General features: G+C 45.6%; 1 protein-coding gene and 1 pseudogene across 1 annotated transcript in view; one reads left to right on the plus strand and one right to left on the minus strand.

Moving 5' to 3' along the window:
- The window catches only part of ASCC2 (activating signal cointegrator 1 complex subunit 2), a 378910-nt gene that overhangs the window by 185625 nt on the left and 172857 nt on the right, over positions 1-20428 (minus strand). Inside the window, exons 12-13 of the mRNA XM_069214595.1 lie at positions 17179-17359; positions 15648-15865 (exon numbers count right to left, since the gene is read on the minus strand). Coding sequence (XP_069070696.1) covers positions 15648-15865; positions 17179-17359 — 399 coding nt within the window. The remainder of the gene's footprint in view (positions 1-15647; positions 15866-17178; positions 17360-20428) is intronic.
- Positions 18230-19041, plus strand: LOC138266154 (small ribosomal subunit protein eS1-like; annotated as a pseudogene).

The raw sequence follows: 20428 nt of genomic DNA on the forward strand, positions 1-20428 counted from the left end.
TTAGGAACTGTATGTCGCAGGAGTGCATGGGTTCAAAAGGTGGACCCATAAGTCTAGTTAGGACAACATTTAGGTTCCATGAAGGAACAGGTAGTGTTCTTGGTGGTATAATTCTTCTAAGGCCCTCCATGAATGCTTTAATGACTGGTATTTTATATAGGGAAGTTGAATAGGTAGTCTGCAGGTATGCAGATATTGCTGCAAGGTGAATCTTAATGGAAGAGAAAGCTAGGTTAGATTTTTGTAAGTGAAGCAAGTAACCCACTACATGTTCTGGAGTTGTGTGTAATGGTTGTATTTGATTAATATGGCAGTAGCAAACAAACCTCTTCCATTTACTTGCATAGCAGTGCCTGGTGGATGGCCTTCTGGCTTGTTTTATGACTTCCATACATTCTTGGGTAAGTTGTAAGTGCCCGAATTCTAGGATTTCAGGAGCCAGATTGCTAGATTCAGCGATGCTGGATCTGGGTGTCTGATCTTTTGGTTGTGCTGTGTCAACAGATCTGGCCTGTTGGGCAATTTGATGCAGGGTACCACTGATAGGTCTAGCAGCGTTGTGTACCAGGGTTGCCTTGCCCAAGTTGGTGCTATCAATATGAGTTTGAGTTTGCTTTGACTGAGTTTGTTTACCAGGTAAGGAAGGAGAGGGAGAGGAGGAAAAGCGTAAGCAAATATCCCTGACCAGTTCATCCATAGGGCATTGCCTTGGGATTGTTTGTGTGGGTACCTGGATGCGAAGTTTTGGCATTTTGCGTTCTCCCTTGTCGCAAACAAGTCTATCTGAGGTGTTCCCCAGAGTTTGAAATAAGTGTTCAGAATTTGGGGGTGAATTTCCCATTCGTGGACCTGTTGGTGATCTCGAGAGAGATTGTCTGCGAGTTGATTTTGTATCCCTGGTATAAACTGTGCAATTAGGCGAATTTGGTTGTGAATTGCCCAATGCCAAATTTTTTGTGCTAGCAGGCTTAACTGCGTGGAGTGCGTCCCTCCCTGCTTGTTTAGATAATACATTGTTGTCATGTTGTCTGTTTTGACGAGAATGTATTTGTGAACTATTATTGGTTGGAAAGCTTTTAGTGCTTGAAAAACTGCTAGAAGTTCTAGGTGATTGATATGCAGTTTTGTTTGATGTACGTTCCATTGTCCTTGTATGCTGTGTTGATCGAGGTGTGCTCCCCACCCTGTCATGGAAGCATCTGTTGTTATTACGTATTGTGGCACTGGGTCTTGGAAAGGCCGCCCCTTGTTTAAATTTATGTTGTTCCACCACAGAAGCGAGAGGTAAGTTTGGCGGTCTATTAACACCAGATCTAGAAGGTGACCCTGTGCTTGAGACCACTGTGATGCTAGGCATTGTTGTAAGGGCCTCATGTGCAGTCTTGCGTTTGGGACAATGGCTATGCATGATGACATCATGCCTAGGAGTTGTAATACCATCTTTGCCTGTATCTTTTGTGTTGGATACATGTGTTGTATGATGGTGTTGAAATTTTGAATTCTTTGTGGACTTGGAGTGGCTACTCCCTTTGATGCGTCTATTATGGCTCCTAGGTATTGTTGTACCTTGCGTGGCAGAATTTTGGATTTTGTGAAATTGACGGTGAACCCGAGTTTGAAGAGGGTTTGTATGATTTGATTTGTGTGATTTGAGCACTGTATGAACGAATGGGCCTTGATTAGCCAGTCGTCCAAATATGGGAACACATGTATTTGCTGCCTTCTTATGTGTGCAGCGACTACCGCTAGACATTTGGTAAAGACTCTTGGTGCGGTTGTTAATCCGAAAGGCAGTACCTTGAATTGGTAATGTATTCCTTTGAATACAAACCTTAGGTATTTCCTGTGCGATGGGTGTATTGGTATATGGAAATAAGCATCCTTGAGGTCTAAAGTTGCCATGTAGTCGTGTAGTTTTAGCAATGGCAATACTTCTTGTAGTGTGACCATGTGGAAGTGGTCTGATTTGATGAAAGTGTTCACTACTCTGAGGTCTAGGATTGGTCTCAGCGTTTTGTCCTTCTTTGGTATCAGAAAGTACAGTGAGTAAACTCCTGTGTTTATTTGTGTGTTTGGCACTAATTCGATTGCATTCTTTTGCAATAGTGCCTGCACTTCTATCTCCAGGAGATTGGAATGGTGTGTTGTTAAATTTTGTGCTTTTGGTGGTATGTTTGGAGGGAATTGTAGAAATTCTATGCAATAACCATGTCGGATAATTGCTAGAACCCAAGTGTCTGTAGTGATTTCCTCCCATGCTTTGTAATAATGACCTATTCTTCCCCCCACTGGTGTTGTGTGGAGGGGGTGAGTGACATGTGAGTCATTGTTTAGTAGTAGGGGTTTTGGGGCTTTGAAATCTCCCTCTATTTCTAGGGAATTGCCCTCCTCTATATTGTCCCCGAAAACCTCCTCTATACTGTCCTTGGTAAGTGGACGGTGTTGCTTGTGAGGTGCTGGCTTGTGTGCTTTGACCCCGAAACCCCCCTCGAAAGGGCGTTTTACGGAATGTGCTGTAATTCCCTCTGCTCTGCGGGGAGTAGAGTGCGCCCATGGCTTTGGCAGTGTCCGTATCTTTTTTGAGCTTCTCAATCGCTGTGTCCACTTCTGGACCGAACAGTTCTTTTTCATTAAAAGGCATATTGAGAACTGCTTGTTGAATCTCTGGTTTAAATCCAGACGTTCGGAGCCATGCATGCCTTCTGATAGTTACAGATGTATTAATTGTCCGTGCAGCTGTATCTGCAGCGTCCATGGAGGAACGTATCTGGTTGTTGGAGATGGTCTGTCCCTCCTCAACCACTTGTTTTGCCCTATTTTGGAAGTCCTTGGGCAGATGTTCAATGAGATGTTGCATCTCGTCCCAGTGGGCTCTGTCATAGCGCGCAAGTAGTGCCTGGGAGTTCGCGATGCGCCACTGGTTTGCAGCTTGTGCTGCGACTCTCTTACCAGCTGCATCGAACTTGCGGCTTTCTTTATCTGGGGGTGGTGCATCTCCAGATGTGTGAGAGTTGGCCCTTTTCCTAGCTGCTCCTACAACAACAGAGTCTGGTGGCAGCTGTGTAGTGATGAAAACCGGGTCCGTAGGAGGCGGCTTATACTTTTTTTCCACCCTTGGTGTGATTGCCCTACTTTTGACCGGCTCCTTAAATATGTCTTTTGCGTGCCGGAGCATACCAGGGAGCATAGGCAGGCTTTGGTAGGAGCTGTGGGTGGAGGAGAGTGTGTTGAACAAGAAATCATCCTCGACCTGTTCTGAGTGGAGGCTTACGTTATGAAATTGTGCTGCTCTAGCCACCACCTGAGAGTACGCGGTGCTGTCTTCTGGTGGAGATGGCTTTGTAGGGTATGCCTCCGGGCTGTTATCTGACACTGGGGCGTCGTATAGGTCCCATCCGTCCTGATCTTGGTCACCCTGGCTCATGGTGGTGTGAGCTGGGGAGTGAGATGGAGCTTGTGCTGGTGAAACGTTAATCACGGGCGGAGGAGAGGGTGGTGGCGTAACTCTTTTCACCACTTTTGGTTGTGGTGCTTGTTCCGTCTGGAACTCCAACCTTCTCTTTCTCCTAATGGGGGGAAGGGTGCTTATTTTTCCTGTCCCCTGCTGAATGAAGATACGCTTTTGCGTATGGTCCACATCAGTTGCTTGCAGCTCTTCCTCAAACCTATGCTTTTGCATTTGGGAGGTTAGCGAGTGCTCTTCTGTATAAGAGCCTGAAGCTGGGTCGCTTGCAGTTTGTTTCGGCGTCGAAACTTTGTCTGCGTGTTTTTTCGGCTCCGAGCTGACTTTTTTCCTTTTCGGGGCCGAAACCTCTCGGCGTCGATCTGTTTCGGTGCCGCTGTCTCGGCGTCGAGCCGTGTCCACACCGGCATCTCGGTGTCGAGGCTTGTCTCCAGCACTTTCTCGGTCCCGAGAAGGCTGCGTGCCGGTGTCTCGACCGGAGTCGGACGATCTCAGCACTGTTTGGGCCTTTTTCGGTGCCGACGGTCGGTCACCGAATTTATGGGTCGAGCCATGGCCTGGTGGCAGTGGCGTCCCCTGAGCCTTGTAAATGTTTCTTTGTGTGGTTTTCGACGTCTTACTCACGGTTTGTGTGTCGTCGAATCCTTCGGAGTCTGAGTCTTGGATCGAGAAGGTACCTTCTTCTTCCTGTTCCTCGAACTCCCGTTGGGCTGTCGGTGCGGACGCCATTTGAAGTCTTCTGGCTCGACGGTCTCGGAGTGTTTTTCGGGACCGGAACGCACGACAGGCCTCGCAGGTGTCTTCGCTGTGCTCAGGTGACAGGCACAGGTTGCAGACCAAGTGTTGGTCTGTGTAAGGGTACTTATTGTGGCATTTGGGGCAGAAACGGAACGGGGTCCGTTCCATCGGCGTTCTTCAGCACGCGGTCGGGCCGACCAGGCCCCGACGGAGGATCGAAAAACTACCCCGAAGGGCACCGGAGCTCTTCGATCTTCGATGCGGTGTGGAATGTAAGTACGCCGATCCCGAACGCAACAATACCGACGAAAATCTTCCGAAATTAGCTAATTTTCCGTTCCGAAACTCGGAGCGACAGGAACACGTCCGAACCCGATGGCGGAAAAAAAACAATCGAAGATGGAGTCGACGCCCATGCGCAATGGAGACAAAAGGAGGAGTCACTCGGTCCCGTGACTCGAAAGACTTCTTCGAAGAAAAACAACTTGTAACACTCCGGCCCAACACCAGATGGCGAGCTATTGCAGAACATGCGTATCTACAGCGACAGATGCCATCGAACATATATATATATATAGAGAGAGAGAGAGAGAGAGAGTGTGTGTAGTGTGTGTTGTAGCTATATATATATATATATATATATATATATATATATATATATATATATATATGGAAAATGTCATTTACCCAGTGTACATCTGTTCGTGGCATGTAGTGCTGCAGATTCGCATGGTATGCATCTAGTGCTGGGCTCGGAGTGTTACAAGTTGTTTTTCTTCGAATAAGTCTTTTCGGAGTCACGGGATCGAGTGACTCCTCCTCTCGGTTACAGTGCATATGGGCATCAACTCCATTGTTAGATTGTTTTCCCGCAAAGGGTGAAGGAAGGAGTGATAGAGTATAAGAATATAAAGAGATGTCCATGCAAGTGTAAATGTACCTACGTATGTACAAATGATAAACTTAAAAGACTACAGGCTTCCGGGGAGGAGTGAGGGTGCATGTGAATCTACAGTACTACATGCCACAAACAGATGTACACTGGGTAAGTGACATTTTCCGTTCGATGGCATGTGTAGCTGCAGATACACATGCTATGCATAGACTACAAAGCAGTTAGTCCTCCCAAAAAATAGCGGTGGCTAGCCTGTAGAAGTTGAAGTTGTTTGAAATAGAGTTCTTAAGACAGCTTGGCCTAAAGTGGCCTGTTGCTGTGAGAAAACATCAACACAATAGTGTTTAGTAAAGGTATGAGGAGTAGACCATGTGGCAGCTTTGCATATATCAACCGTTGGTATGTTTCCTAAAAATGCCATTGACGCACCTTTCTTTCTTGTAGGATGTGCTCTATGAGTGATCAAAAGTTACCTTTTTGCCTTAATGTAGCATGTCTGTATGCATCTAACGATCCATCTTGCTAAGCCTTGTTTAGATATAGGATTGCCTTATGTGGTTGTTGAAAAGCAACAAAAAGTTGTTTTGTTTTCCTAAAGTCTTTAGTTCTGTCTATATAGTACATAAGAGCTCTTTTGAGATCTAGAGAATGAAGAGCTCTTTGTGCAACTGAGTCTGGCTGTGGAAAGACGACTGGCAATTCCACTGTTTGGTTGATGTGAAAAGAAGATACTACTTTTGGTAGAAATGTTGGATTTACGACTTTATGTTTGTGTACTTGGAAAAAGGGTTCCTCAATAGTGAAGGCTTGTATTTCACTAACTCTTCTTAATGAAGTAATAGCTACAAGGAAGGCAACCTTCCATGTTAAAAATTTAATTTGACAAGAGTTCATGGGTTCAAAGGGTGGGCCCATGAGTCCGGTAAGTACGATATTTAGATTCCAAGAAGGAACAGGTGGTGTCCTAGGTGGAATAATGCATTTTAATCCTTCCATGAAAGCTTTAATAACAGGGACTCTGACTAGAGAAGTATGTTGAATATTTTGTAAATATGCAGATATTGCAGTAAGGTGGATTTTAATCGATGAGAAAGCTAAATCTGACTTTTGTAAATGAAGTAGGTAGCATTCAATATCTTGTATAGATGCTGTGAGTGGATCAGTATTTTTAGATTGACAGTAGTAAACAAATCTTTTCCATTTGTTAGCATAACATTGTCTGGTAGTAGATTTACGTGCCTGTTTAAACACTTCCATACATTCTGATGGAAGTTTTAGATAACCAAATTCTATGATTTCAGGAGCCAAATCACTAAATTGAGAGCACTGGGGTTTGGGTGCCTGATTTGACCTTGTCCACAAATCTGGTTTGCTTGGAATGAGATACTACAGACCGGTCTAAGAGTGTTGTGTACTAGTGTTGGCGTGCCAATGTTGGGGCTATGAGTATCATGGTAAGAGATGTTTGACGTAGTTTGCTGACTAGAAAGGGAATTAGCGGGAGAGGGAGAAAAGCGTAAGCAGATATACCTGACCAGTTGATCCATAGAGCATTGCCCCTGGACAGAGGGTGTGGGTCGCTGGATGCGAAGTTTTGGCATTTTGAGTTTTCACTTGTTGCAAATAGGACTATTTCTGGTGTCCCCCACTTTTGAAAGTACTTGAAGTACCTAACAGTGAATCTCCCATTCGTGTATCTGTTGGTGTGTCCTGCTTAGCAGGTCCGCTAGCTGATTGTGTATTCCTGGGATGTATTCTGCTAGTATGTAAATGTGATTGTGAATTGCCCATTTCCAAATTGTTTGGGCTAGAAGGGACGGTTGAGATGAATGTGTCCCCCCTTGTTTCTTCAGATAATACATGTTTGTCATATTGTCTGTTTTTATTAAGACAGTTTAATGTTTGAGAAGGGGTTGAAACGCTTTTAGGGCAAGGAACACAGCTAATAATTCGAAATGGTTTATGTAATAAGTTAACTGTTTTGAATTCCATTCCCCTTGTATGGTAAGGCTGTTGAGATGACCTCCCCAACCTATCATTGATGCATCTGTTGGTATTGTGGTCTGAGGCACAGAGTCCTAAAATGATGGCCCCTTCATTAAATGGCTGTGATTCCACCACTGAAAGGACCTGGCTTCTGGCAGTCTAACAACACTAGATCTTGCAATTGACCCTGTGTTTGAGACCATTGTTGTGAGAGGCGCTGTTGAAGTGTTCTCATATTTAATCTTGCATGTGGTACTATTGCTATGCAGGATGCCATCATTCCCAATAGTCTCATGATAAACCTTACCGTGTAATGTTGATTTGGCTGCATTTGTGGTATGAGGTTTTGGAAAGCTTGTATCCTTTGTGTATTGGATAGGCTAAGGCTTTTTGTGTATTGAGAATAGCACCTAGGTAAGGTTGAAACTGTGCTGGTTGGAGATGGTATTTTTGGTAACTGAGAGTGAGCCCTAATGTGTGTAGGGTTTCCATTATGTATTGAGTGTATTGAGTGTGTTGCTGGCATTGTATAATATTGCTTGATTTTATTAGCCAATCGTCTAGATAAGGAAAGACATGTGCGTGTTGTCTTCTTAGGTAAGCTGGTACTACCGCTGGACATTTTGTGAATACTCTTGGAGCTGTTATGCCGAATGGTAGAACTTTGAATTGGTAGTGGTTTCCCGCTATCACAAACCTTAGGTATTTTCGGTGAGCTGGATGTATGGGGATATGAAAATACGCATCTTTGAGATCTAATGCAGTTTTTGTAGTAGTGGAATGATGTCCAGCAGAGTCACTATGTGAAAGTGTTCTGACAGGATATATAGATTTAGTGGTCTGAGATCTAGAATGGGACTGAGAGTGCCATCTTTTTTTCGAAATGAGGAAGTATAGTGAGTATATCCCTGTTCTGTGTTGAGATTATGGGACTAATTCTATAGCCTCTTTTAGTAGTAGTGATTGTACTTCTTGTTGTGACAGAACGTTGTGTTCTGGGGACAGCCTGTGATAACGAGGAGGAATGTTTGGAGGGGTAGAAATCAATTCTAGGCAATAAAAATTGCAGATAATTGAAAGTACCCATTGGTCTGTAGTGATATTTTGCCACTGAGAGTGGAATCGGTGCAGTCTGCCCCCCACAGGAGATGTGTGGGGTTGTGGTATGCTTAGGAAATCACTGTTTTGATGGAGTAGTGACAATTTTGAGGCCTGGAATTTGCCTCTGGCTCTGAAGTGTTGGCCTCTATAAGAGCCTCTAAATGCTCCTCTTTGGTATTGTTGTTGGCTTTGTTTAAGTTGGGAGGTGGAAGCATCTGTAGATTGGTGCTTCAAGCCTCCTCTAAACTGTTGTTTATGAACAGAGCCTCTATAAGGTGTTGTGTATAGAGATCCCTTTGCTTTTGCAGTTCCTGAATCTTTCCTGAGTTTCTCGATTGTTGTGTCAACCTCAGGACCAAACAGATGTTTTTTGTCGAATGTCATAATTAGTACTGCTTGTTGTGTTTATGGCTTGAAACCAGAAGATCTTACCCATGCATGTCTACGTATGGTTATAGCAGTATTTAAGATCCTAGCTGCTGTATTTGCAGCATTAAGAGCAGACCTTATCTGGTCGTTGCTTACTGCCTGACCTTCTTCCACAACTTGTGGAGCCCTTTTTTTTTTGTTCTATTGGCAAATGTTGTAATAATTCCTGCATTTCGTCCCAGTGTGCCCTATCATATCTTGCTAGCAAGGCTTGTGAGTTGGCAATGCACCATTGGTTAGCTGCTTGTGTAGCTTACCCTCTTGCCAGCAGCATCAAACTTCCTGCTTTGTCAGGGAAGGGGTATCCCTGACGATTGGCTACTAGCCCTTTTTCTGGCTGCACTGACAACAACAGAGTCTGGAGGTACTTGATGCATGATGTAAGCTGGATCCGTAGGTGCAGGCTTGTATTTTTTGTCTATACATTGTTTTAAAATCCTAGCCTTAACAGGTTCCTTAAATATTTCGTTTGCATGCCTGATCATGCCAGGCAGCATTGGTAGGCACTGGTAGCGTGAATGCATGGAGGACAGTGTATTGAAAAGGAAATCCTCTTCTAATGGCTCACTATGCATAAGTACCCCATGGTACGCAGCTGCCCTAAAGATTACCTGTGTGTATGCAGTTGTATCCTCTGGTGGCGAAGGTTTTGAAGGATAGAGGTCTGGGTCATTTGTTGGTATGGGATCTGGATCATACAGATCCCAAGGATCAATTGTATCACCATGGGAATAAGTGTGGGAGTGAGGCTGTGAAGGCAATGGTGGTGAAAAATAAAGTTGAGGCAAATGTGGTGGAGAATTTTGCAAGGGTAATGGCTTCTCCTTCCTTTTAAAAATCTTTGCTGATTGTGAAACAGTATCAAGATGTTGTTGAAATGCCAACTTTCCTTTTGTTTGTGGAGGAGGTGCAGAAATGATCCTCCCGGTCTCTTTGTGGATATGAACCCTGGATTGTCTTTTGTCCATGATTTCAAGTATAGGCTCTATGTCAAAATCTTCAGAAATATATTCTGATGTTTTTGGTGTTTTAGAGGACTGTTCTTCAAAAGTCTTTGAGCTCTGCTTTAAACTGCTCGAAAGTCCTTGTTCCTCTGTGTACGAATATTTTTTTGGCTCTGAAGCTGACAATTTTTTTGGTCCCGAAAGTACAGCCTGTTTTGGCCCCGAAGCTGGTCGTCTAACTTTTGACTCAGATGGTTGCAGATGCCTGCTCGGCTCAGATGTGGAGCTTTTGGTGGATGTGCTCGACTCTGGCACTGAAACTGGTGTGGCCTTTTTCGGCACCGAACTCAAAGGTAGTCGCCGATAATTTACTTTCGGGTGGAACCATGGCTGTCTGGCAGTGGTGCACCCAAAGTCTTCAATGGTCTTTTGGTAGTGGGCGTAGGGGCAGTAGTACTCACATGCTGAGCTGTTGACTATCTTCCTCTGAGTCTTCTTCAGAGTCGGTATCTTGAATAGAAACTGCTGTCTGGGCCTGTTCTTCCGCTACGGTGTCGACGTACTCTGTATTTTTCAAAGCCATATCCAGTCTTCTGGCTCTCCGGTCACGCAGCGTCTTTTTCTACCAGAACAATCGACAGGCTTCACAGATGGAGATAACATACCTGGTGTTGATCTGTATACCGAAATTGTGCGTGGTATCGGGAACAGAATTGGAATGGAGTCTGATCCATCAGGCTTTGGCGTGGTAGGCCTAAACAGGCCCGAGTTGAGCACGCACGCACGCCCAAAAGGGCGTTTTCTATTTTTCGACAGTACTATGGGCTAGACTATAGATGGAAATGCAATCGAAACAATACCGACGGTCAAATAGAGTTATATAAAGTTTCCGAATCGGAAATCTCAGAGCGAGGGGAAACGCGTCCGACCTGACAGCGGAAAGAAAACAATCTAACAAAGGACTTGATGCCCATGCGCACTATGACCGAGAAGAGGAGTCTCTCAATCCCATGACTCGAAAAAAAGACTTATTTGAAGAAAAACAACTTGTAACATTCCCAACACCAGATGGCAGAAGCTATGCATAGCATGTGTATCTGCAGCTACACATGCCACCAAAAATATATATATATATATATATATATATATATATATATATATATGGAAAATGTCACTTACCCAGTGTACATCTGTTCGTGGCATGAGACGCTGCAGATTCACATGCTATGCATTATCCTGCCATCTAGTGTTGGGCTCGGAGTGTTACAAGTTGTTTTTCTTCGAAGAAGTCTTTTCGAGTCACGAGACCGAGGGACTCCTCCCTTTCGGCTCCATTGCGAAGTAAGGGACCCATTAAAATGTTCAAAGTAGTTAAACAAGAGTATGGCATCCCTGAAGTAGTACGTTTCTGCTACTTGCAACTAAGGTGCTGGATTCCTCAACTCTTAGGTAAAGAATGCCCTTTAAGTGTTTCCTTTACACACTCACCTCAACTGCAAGTTAAATCTCCTAAATCTTACCAAATCTAAACACAACAGGCAGCTTCAAAACAGTCATGACAAGTGCAGTCGGAATAATAATATACCAACCTAAACCACAAACAGCATGAGGAATAACGCTTCCAGTGAGCTAACAATTGAGCAAGACATGCTCAAGGGAAGGGGGGTGTGGTCGGACGCCATGACGGTGGAAGTCTCCTCATGAGGCTCCCGTCTTAGATCCCCCGTCTCGGGGAATCCTGCAGATCTGAAGTCCCACAACCCAGCCGACAGCGAGGCTGAAGGTGCGGGATGCTACCGGTCGGGCTGTTGGCGGCTGCCCAGACAGCGGCCAAACTTAAAAGCATAAAAGCGGAGCGGCACAGAGCCGCGAACAAACCAAGATGGTGGCCGCCAACGCAAAAACGAATCCGCCACCTCCCAAGAGCGAGCAGAGGCACCCTTCCTATCCAGCGTAGAGGTGAGGGGGCCCAGGGGCATTTGGAGCGGAGCAGCGGCTCCGATTGACTACGTGGGGCTGTGGCAAAGTGTTGGGGTCCTGAGAGGAGCCATTTCATAACTGAGACGACCCGGTGAGGAGACTCTTGCCCTGTTCCGGCACCTGGTGGCCCCGGGGCAGCCCCTCTTACTGAGGGGGGACCGGCCGGAGAGACGCATTGGCAGAGGACGGTGAGGGGCCTTTTTTCTCTTTCCCCTTCTGGTGGCCGACCCCCCTGGTGATAGGAGAGGGGTGGGGGGCGGGGCAGGGCGGAACTGACGGGGAACTCTACTGGAGCTTGGGGGCGCTGTGAGCAGTGCTTGAACACCCCAAGACGGAGCGAAATCCGGGGGCCAGCTTGTGGGCCCTTCCCTTTGCTTTAAAACTGAGGTGAACAGGCTGGAGGGGGGAGACAGATCCTCCGGTGATTCTGCCCAGCCCATTATACAGGTGGGTCCAGGAGGAGGGGGGCACGGTCTCCCGCAGTGACTACACTGGATGGCGCAGAAGATGGGTAAAACAGGCCGAAAAAAGGAAACAGAACCCAAGAGTGGACCAATCTTGAGAGAGATGACCAACCAGGGAAGCGTCCTGAATCCCTCCCCAGGGGAAAAGCGAGGAGGCCCCACCCTCCAGGGCGTACTGCAGGTCATAACGGCTTCCCGGGTGGCACTAGAGGGAAAAATTTACGCATTGGCCACAGACCTTACAGTGCTTAGAGACGACCACCGCCATCTTGCTGAAAAAGTAGCCACCGCAGACAGGCAGATGGAAGAACTTCGACCTGAAGTTAAAGACACTGCCAAGATGGCGAAACAAATGGAAAAACAGATTCGAGATTTGGAACTGCGAGCAGAAGACACGGAAAACAGATCACGGGGAAATAATTTCCGTGTAATTGGCCTACCCGAACACACCGAAAAATCCAACCTGGTGGAGTTTCTCAAACACTGGGTGAAGGAAGAAGTGGCCGGAGAAGGATAAACTCCCTTCTTTGCAATTGAAAGAGCGCATAGGGTTCCGGCTCGCCCCCCTCCTCCGGCCCCCCCCCCCGAGGCCAATAATAGTCAGACTACTCCACTAGAGGGACAGAGACTATCTGCTTAGCCAAAGCAGGAAAAAAGGAGACAGCACACTGGACAATCATGTGATTCGTATCTTCCCAGACTCCTCCAGAGAAGTGCAGAAACAAAGAGCCTCTTTCAGGTACGCTAAACAGAAACTCCGCAAACTCAGCAAACTGGGAATCCAATATGGGATGATGTTCCCCGCAAAATTGAGAGTAGTGACTAAAAACAGCACACTACTTTTCAGTACGGCAGAAGAAGTTTGGCAATGGATCGATATGCAAACACCAGAGGAAGGTGCCCACATGACAGGGGGCTCCCACACAGAGAGACAGAGGAAAAGCAGACACAGTAAAGCCCGCAGAGTGGGTAGCCCTTCTCCTATTGAAATGCTGAAGGAGAGACAAAAAGCGATGGAAGCGGCAGTTTCTTTAAGCGGTTCCGACCCTGGATCCTATAAACGGATACAAGAAGAATTAGAACAATCAGAATCGTAACAGGAATCAGAACTCTCGCACACATCAGAAAAGACAGGCCCCGACGTGACTCCGGGCACTTCAGACTGCATCATCTGAGAGACTCTTTGCCGGGCTCCCACGAGGAAAAAATGAGATCGAAGATGGAAAACCAGTGCTACTCTTACGACCGTGGTGGACTTCACCGAAAACTCTGACTGGAAATGCTGCATTTGCAGGAAGACAGGGACTACAAAACCCCATGTGAACCTCTCATCCCGAGATTGGGGGATGGTGTGGCGATATACTTCTTGCTCGATCTAGGAGCAACCCCTACTTTAATAGACTCAGTCTCTGAGATATGGGAGTCACCAGAGAGGTCTCCTTGATATCAGGTGTGACTTTGGCACATTGATAGTGAACCCGAAGATGACATGAGGTTGGCCAGAGTCAGGAGGTGGTTGTCAACTCCCTCGGTTGAGATGCCTTTATCAGCCAGTCATCAAGGTAGGGGAAGAATGGGACCCCCCAACTTCTGAGAGGCACTGGTGAGACCAACAGGGAGAACAGCAAACTGGAAATGCTCCTGTCCCAGCACGAACCGCAGGAGCACACATGGGCCAGCAGGGCGGTTATATGGAAAAATGCGTCCTGCAGGTCCCACACCACCATCCAGAGTCAAGGGCAGACAAGCCCTAGGCCAGAGGAAGCATTTAAAAATGTTCCCTCCAGAGGAAAACATTGAGAGGGTGCCAGTCTAGAACAGGCCGAATATCTCTGTCCCTCTGGGGCAACAGAAAGTAGCAGAAATAACAACCATGTCCTACCTTCTGGTGCTGCCATCTTCGACAGCCCCTTTGGACAAAAGGGTTTGCACTTTCTGCAGCAAAATAGAGAGATAGCCCTCTACCATCGCAATGGGAGGTGGGGAAAGGCAAAGCAGGGAAGAAAGGAAGGGTAAGGCATATCTTCTGTAAACAATCTGTAGGACCCAGCTGTCTAACATGATTACTTGCCAACCCAGTAAGAATCAGTGGATTCTGACTCCTATCAACTGGTATGTTCCACTAAAGGCCCGCTAAAGAGGTTTTTCTGGTGGGGCGTGTTAGGCTGGGTGGCACCACGAACTTGGCTGTCGTGGGGTGAGCACCTCACCCTCTACCACGGAACTGGTGGATTGCCTGTTGGGGCTGGACAGGGTGGCAGTGAGAAACACCTCGGTCAAAACCACTAAAGGGGTGATGGAACTGGTGTGACTGACGGGGAAGTGGGGGGACTGGGGGAAGTGGAGGGACCAGGGGAAGGGGGTGGGGAGGTGGCGCAGGCAGGCAGAAACACCCAGAGATCCAGCAGTAGCAGAGAACACTTGAGAGTGGAATCAGCTTTGTTCTTGAACAGGAAAATCCCATCAAAGGGAACGCTAATCAGAGAGGACAGGACATCCCTGGACAACCAATCGCAGCCATGCATGGAGGTAAATAGCAACGCTGGTGCCTATGGCCTGTCCGATGGTATCAGTGGTGTCCAAGACACAAAAAATCATCAGCTTGGTTGGATCACGACCATCTTGAATCGTCAGAGAGCACATGGTGAATGTCTTCCATCACTGATTCCGAAAAGGGCAGGGGAGTAGTGTCACAACAAACAGCTGGTGCTACAGAGCACAGGCACCCACAATGTTTCTTAATCTCTTCTTTCACTCAGAGAGCTTGTAACTTTTCACTCTGACAAATTCCCTCATGGTCTTTTCATGCTTTTTATTTTGTCATTTCTGACTAAATTTGCATTCCTTGACCAAATGAGGAGGGTAAACGGACTGCAGTTCAAAACCACACCGAAAGTAGGTCAGAGGCAGCCTTCTACCTCACACAAAAAAGACACCTCACAAAAAATTAAGCCATCTGAGGAAAATTGTCTTCAATTGTGACACGAAATGAAGGAAAAAGTTTCAAATGTGCTCAAGACACTGAAGTAAGTCTATTTACTCCGAATTTGGGGGAGATAAATCTTAACAAAATAGGATAAAAATCCCTGAAGTGTTCAGAGATCCACTCAGTAATAGTTAGAAAAAGGAAGTTTGGCTGGAAGGCAAACTGCAACTACAGTGCACGCTGGGAAATAGAACCTGCTGGCTCATTAAGAGAGCAGTGCATGTTTTACAACCTTGAACACTTATAATATGACAGGCCCGTTTCTGTCAGGTTTTGGTTTGTCATGTTAGGGTTTGAAAGGTCAAATTGAACTCTTCAGCACAACATTTTTCTTTATACAGCAAAGTTGCTGTTTGGATTGTATAAAAATAGATATTACCAAAGAGTACAATTTGGAAGAAGCTGGATGTTTTCTCAACAAAGCTGGAACTAAAAACAACAGCGTCTTCCTTCCAGGTCAACATATGGAGGATGATTTTTACGTAATAAAAAGAATTTCTCCAAAGGTCCCTGCACGTGGGTGGAAAACTTCAACATTTATGACCATCAGTGAAAATCCCAATATATAGCACCTGTTCCTTACTGCCTACATTACAGCCTCCAATAAATGCTGTTCTCAGCTCCCATCTACAACCACACACAGCCTTACTTCTGCTCGTACCTTGGCATGGCACGATCCAGTTTCTGCAGAGTTGGCGACAGCTTGTCCTCCAGCAGGTTGTTGATTACTTGTTCCACATTGCAGTCATACTCCTCCAGGCAGGCCAGCACAAAGCCCTCTCCAAGATCTGGTAGAAGATCTTTGACCTGGGTGACTAGGGAGTCCAGCTCCACACCAGTAAGGAAGGAGGAGGGTCTTGCTGCTGAAGCACAGGCACACTAAGAAAAAGCAAGGAAACGGTTAAGCAATAAGTGATTTCAAGAAGGCATGTGATGCCCCAAGGTACTGTGAAAGCACAGACAGTCACTTGAAGCCATGAAGACATGAATGAGAAGTTGCATAATTATAAAATTAAGTTAAGCTGTGTTTGTGCATGAATAGTGTGACAAATTTCAATTCATGTGAATCCCTTTAATCAAATAGGTACATCTAACTTGCAAAGTTCAATGAACAAATTAATGTGTTTTGTATGTAGAAAAAAATACATTGTTTATGTAAGCCAGATGTGTTGCCATCAATTCAAGTCTTTTCTGTGTAAATGGTTTAAGGATGCTTCCCAAGTAAAAATCAGTTAAGGGCATCCAGGTGTCTGCTTATTGACTGGATGAGGAAGATAGGGTACTTTTACCTTCCCCTCAATCACCCCTCCAATTCTTCGACTTCAATGGACTCTACAGAATTTCATAAGATGCAACAACTCTAATTATCTTGAGCCATTTTAATGTTCCCAGTTCTCATTACCGGGCCCTCTCTTGTCAGACAACATTTTTCTGACTTATCTCTTCTACTACAGCAAGAAAGCTTTACGCCTCACTTCTCCCAAGCTTGGCTAATCCAGAGTGCTAACATTTAGTGTACGCACATTACGCTGTCTCAGATTGGATGCAGCATTTCACCTGGAAAAACAGTTACTTTATGTTGCTCACAAAAACTAGCATGTAGTAATAAGAAGCTCCCATTTGGCTCTGAAGCTAAGCCCTCTGCCAGCCTACCTTGAATAAAATTCTGACCTCATTTGCTAGTATTCCACTACATGGAGAAGGATTCTAGTCAATCTGCAGTACCAACAGGTACATCATGACTGATAATGCAACAGTTAACTTCTGCCATTGCCTGGTGCAGAACCTAGATGCTTCAGGCACTAGTTAAATCAGTATTTCAGGCTGATTATCCATGCTATGAGTGTTTTCCTGGGGAATTATTACTATAATACAAAAACATATATACCTTTTATTCTGAGTGCCACAACATTTTACAACGCAAATGTGCTCGTTTGGTGAGACATAGCCTCAGCGTAACTACATCTTCTGCTTGTGAAGATCCCTCTCAATCTCCTTGCCACAGCATTTTAATCCCTAAAACATATCCCTTTGAAGTATACAGCACAGGCATGTAAAATCATATTTAGGAAAATCAAGGTAAATGGGAGTTATCTATTCACATACTGCATCACATTCAAGTAAAAATATTGGGTGTTTGGACTAGAGAACAATTGTGGCTAACAATCACAACATGTTTTAAGGATACATACATTATCCTCATTCGGGGAGCTATAACTGTGCATTTCCGATCTTTTGTTCAGTGGTTCTGCTGCAGCACCATCTGGTGCAGTCCTCAATTCACTTCTCTCGAAAATTGGTGTCTTGTTCTTCATTGTGCCATCCCAGGCACTTTCCACTCCCTTCAGGATATAGGCTGTTCGAGTCTCATCAGTGCCATATGGGATTAAGGAAAACATTTACAAGGGATGCCTCTTCATTCCCATATATTTATGTTCTCATTCTGCACTTACAGATATCCTGAATCAGACATGCACTTAAAAAATCCTTTAACAGGCAATCACATTGATTGTGCAGATATATGGTGAACAAGGTGCCTTGACCATCCTCAAGCTATCCTGAAATAGGCAAACACATTGATTATACAACCCAGAAATTTCAAACCAAGTGTTTTCACCAATCTGACATCTCATTTTTCTGATCATTGGGTCAACTTTGCCTCAGTTCAGAAGCTTTACCATAAGTGAGTACCTCACTTATAGAGTAGCTAGCATTTGCTTGGACCCTACAAAGGTAAACAAGTCCTTTCTTGAACTGGTCTGTTTTTTACATCTTTCTCTGAGGATGCATGAACAGGTCTCATGCAAACAGGAAATATTGGAGATTTGACCAGACTGAGTGAAGGAGGGGAGGCTGCTGCATGTGACCAGGAACGACTGTGGCAGCAAATCTGCTTATTTTCAACAATGTTGTGAATATGTTATGGCCCACAGGGATTTTCAATGTAGGGCTGAGAGGGTCAAACAGATAGCTGCTCCTAAATGCCTGAGGAAGTCTACATCTGATATTTACCATACAGCCCAGAAGCAAGGCTGTCTGATGAATTTCCTAGGATCCAGTCATGAGTGGGCTGTAGTGGTGGCAACAGCAAGAATGCTGTGTGGTAGGGGTGGGTAAATTTACTATGTCCCCTATAACTTATGGCAGCCTGTCTGAAGACAAGGATCCACCTCCAAGTATGAGCACTGAACATCTTAAGACTGTGTTGGGAGTGCATACGGAGCAGTGCTGAGGCCTCTTTCTTTCCCTAAGCTCCAACATGGCAGTCGGCAAGAACGAGTGGCTGACCAAAGGAGGCAAGAAAGGTGCGAAAAAGAAGATTGTTGACCCCTTCTCCAAAAAGGGCTGGTGTGAGGTCAAAGCACGAGCAATGTTCAATATCTGCAACTTTGGGAAGACTCTAGTCACCCAAAACCCAGGGAACCAAGATCGCATCAGACGGTCTTAAAGGCCATGTTTTTGAAGTGAGTCTTGCTGAATTCCAAAATAATGAAGTGGCCTTCCAGAAATTCAAGCGTATTACAGAAGATGCCCAGGGCAAGAACTGCCTGACCAACTTCCACTGAATGGACCTCACCCAAGACAAAATGCACTCCATGTTTAAAAAATGAAACACTATGATAGAGGCTCATAGGGATGTGAAGACCACTGATGGCTACCTTCTCTGGCTCTCCTGTGTTGGTTTCACCAAGAAGCATAATAATCTGATCCACAAGACATTCTATGCGCAGCATCAGCAGGTCTGTCAGATTCGTATGAAAATGATGGAAATTATGACCCGTGAGGTGCAGACAAATGACCTGAAGGAAGTGGTCAACAAGCTGATCCCAGACAGTGTTGTCAAAGACATTGAGAAGGCTTGTCAGTCGATCTACCCTTTCCATGATGTGTATGTACGCAAGGTCAAGATGCTGAAAAAGCCAAAGTTTGAATTGGGAAAACGGATGGAGCTGCATGGTGAAAGGAGTGACACCGGGAAACCTACTGGTGATGAAACTGGTGCAAAAGTGGAATGGGCTGATGGCTATGAGCCCCCAGTGCAAGAATCAGTCTAAAAATCTGTAAAATAAATACAAATTTTATGTAACAAAAATACGGAGCAGTGCTGAGTTATCTTTAGTATCTCCCATAGCTCCAATGAAAGGCTGAGCTCAAATTGTCAACCCTGCCGATGAGTTCTAGTACCATACCGTAGGAGGCTGGCTCAGCTTATGGTGTACACCTATGGTGTGGCACCCTATACTGAGTCCAGGCAGTCCTTAGTGATAGTGAATAGGTGTCCAGATAGCAGAAGCTCTCTAGAGGAATGTAAAGCACTTGCAATACCACAGTAGTCATGCAATAACTTGGTCACAAGAAAGAACCACACAAGTGTTTCAAAAATAAAGGAAACTTTATAACAGCAAAACTACCAACTACCATTGGTGTACCTCCCTTTGGAAATACTACATACAATTATACACATACAATAACCATCAGAAATGCATATGCTGGAGGGGGATCTACGAGACATGCGAGTGAAGTGGGGGGGCCAGCTGATTGGCACAACATATTCGACTTTCGCGAGAGGGGTGCTGATCTGGATAGCAGCGGGAGTTCCATTCCTCTTGTCAACACACAAGATAGACCAGGGAGGGAGGTACGTAGTAATGGAGGGCAGATTAGATGGTAGACAAATGGCTGTGGTCGGGGTATACGCCCCAAACAGCGGCACCATAGGCTTTCTCACCACTCTCACCCCAACGTTGCTGACCCACCCCATACCCCTTGCCATCTGGGGTGGGGATTTTAACAGTATCCCAGTGGCAGCATTAGATAGAACTAGCGCCCACCAGAGCGCATCACCTAATAGGAAGCTCGTAAGTCCCCTGCAAGAATGGGCAAATGTTATGGGCCTATATGATGTATGGCGGTTAGGCCATCCAGAGCAAAAAGAATATTCATTTTATTCGGTCCCACATAATACCCACACTAGAATTGACATAATATGGGGCACTCGCGAAATAGGGGCGCTGATAACTGAATCCGAATATTTGGCAAAGACAGTCTCGGACCATGCGCCACTGCGGGTAACCCTGAATTGGGGCAGGGCACGTCAGGTAATACCCACTTGGAGATTCCAGGCGGAAGCTCTACAAGACCAAGCATTCGCTACATCACTGGGGGAAACTATAGGCCAATATTGGGAAATAAACGCTATGTCTGCAACAACCCGGGCGATAGAATGGGATGCCCACAAAGTAGTGGCCCGCGGAGTATGTATGTCCACTACGTGGGGAGTGAGACGCTCCTTACAGGCGGAAATTAGCAAACTTGAGAAGGAGCTGCGGGATGTGGAAAAAGCGGTAGCACGGGGGGAAATTACCAGTATTGCCCTGAAAGAAAAGCGCTTAAAATATAATGAGGCAGATAGCAGGCTCCGCTGCCACGACTATAAATATT

The sequence above is a fragment of the Pleurodeles waltl genome, chromosome 11 (genome assembly GCF_031143425.1).
Source record: "Pleurodeles waltl isolate 20211129_DDA chromosome 11, aPleWal1.hap1.20221129, whole genome shotgun sequence".
Classification (NCBI taxonomy): Eukaryota; Metazoa; Chordata; class Amphibia; order Caudata; family Salamandridae; genus Pleurodeles; species Pleurodeles waltl.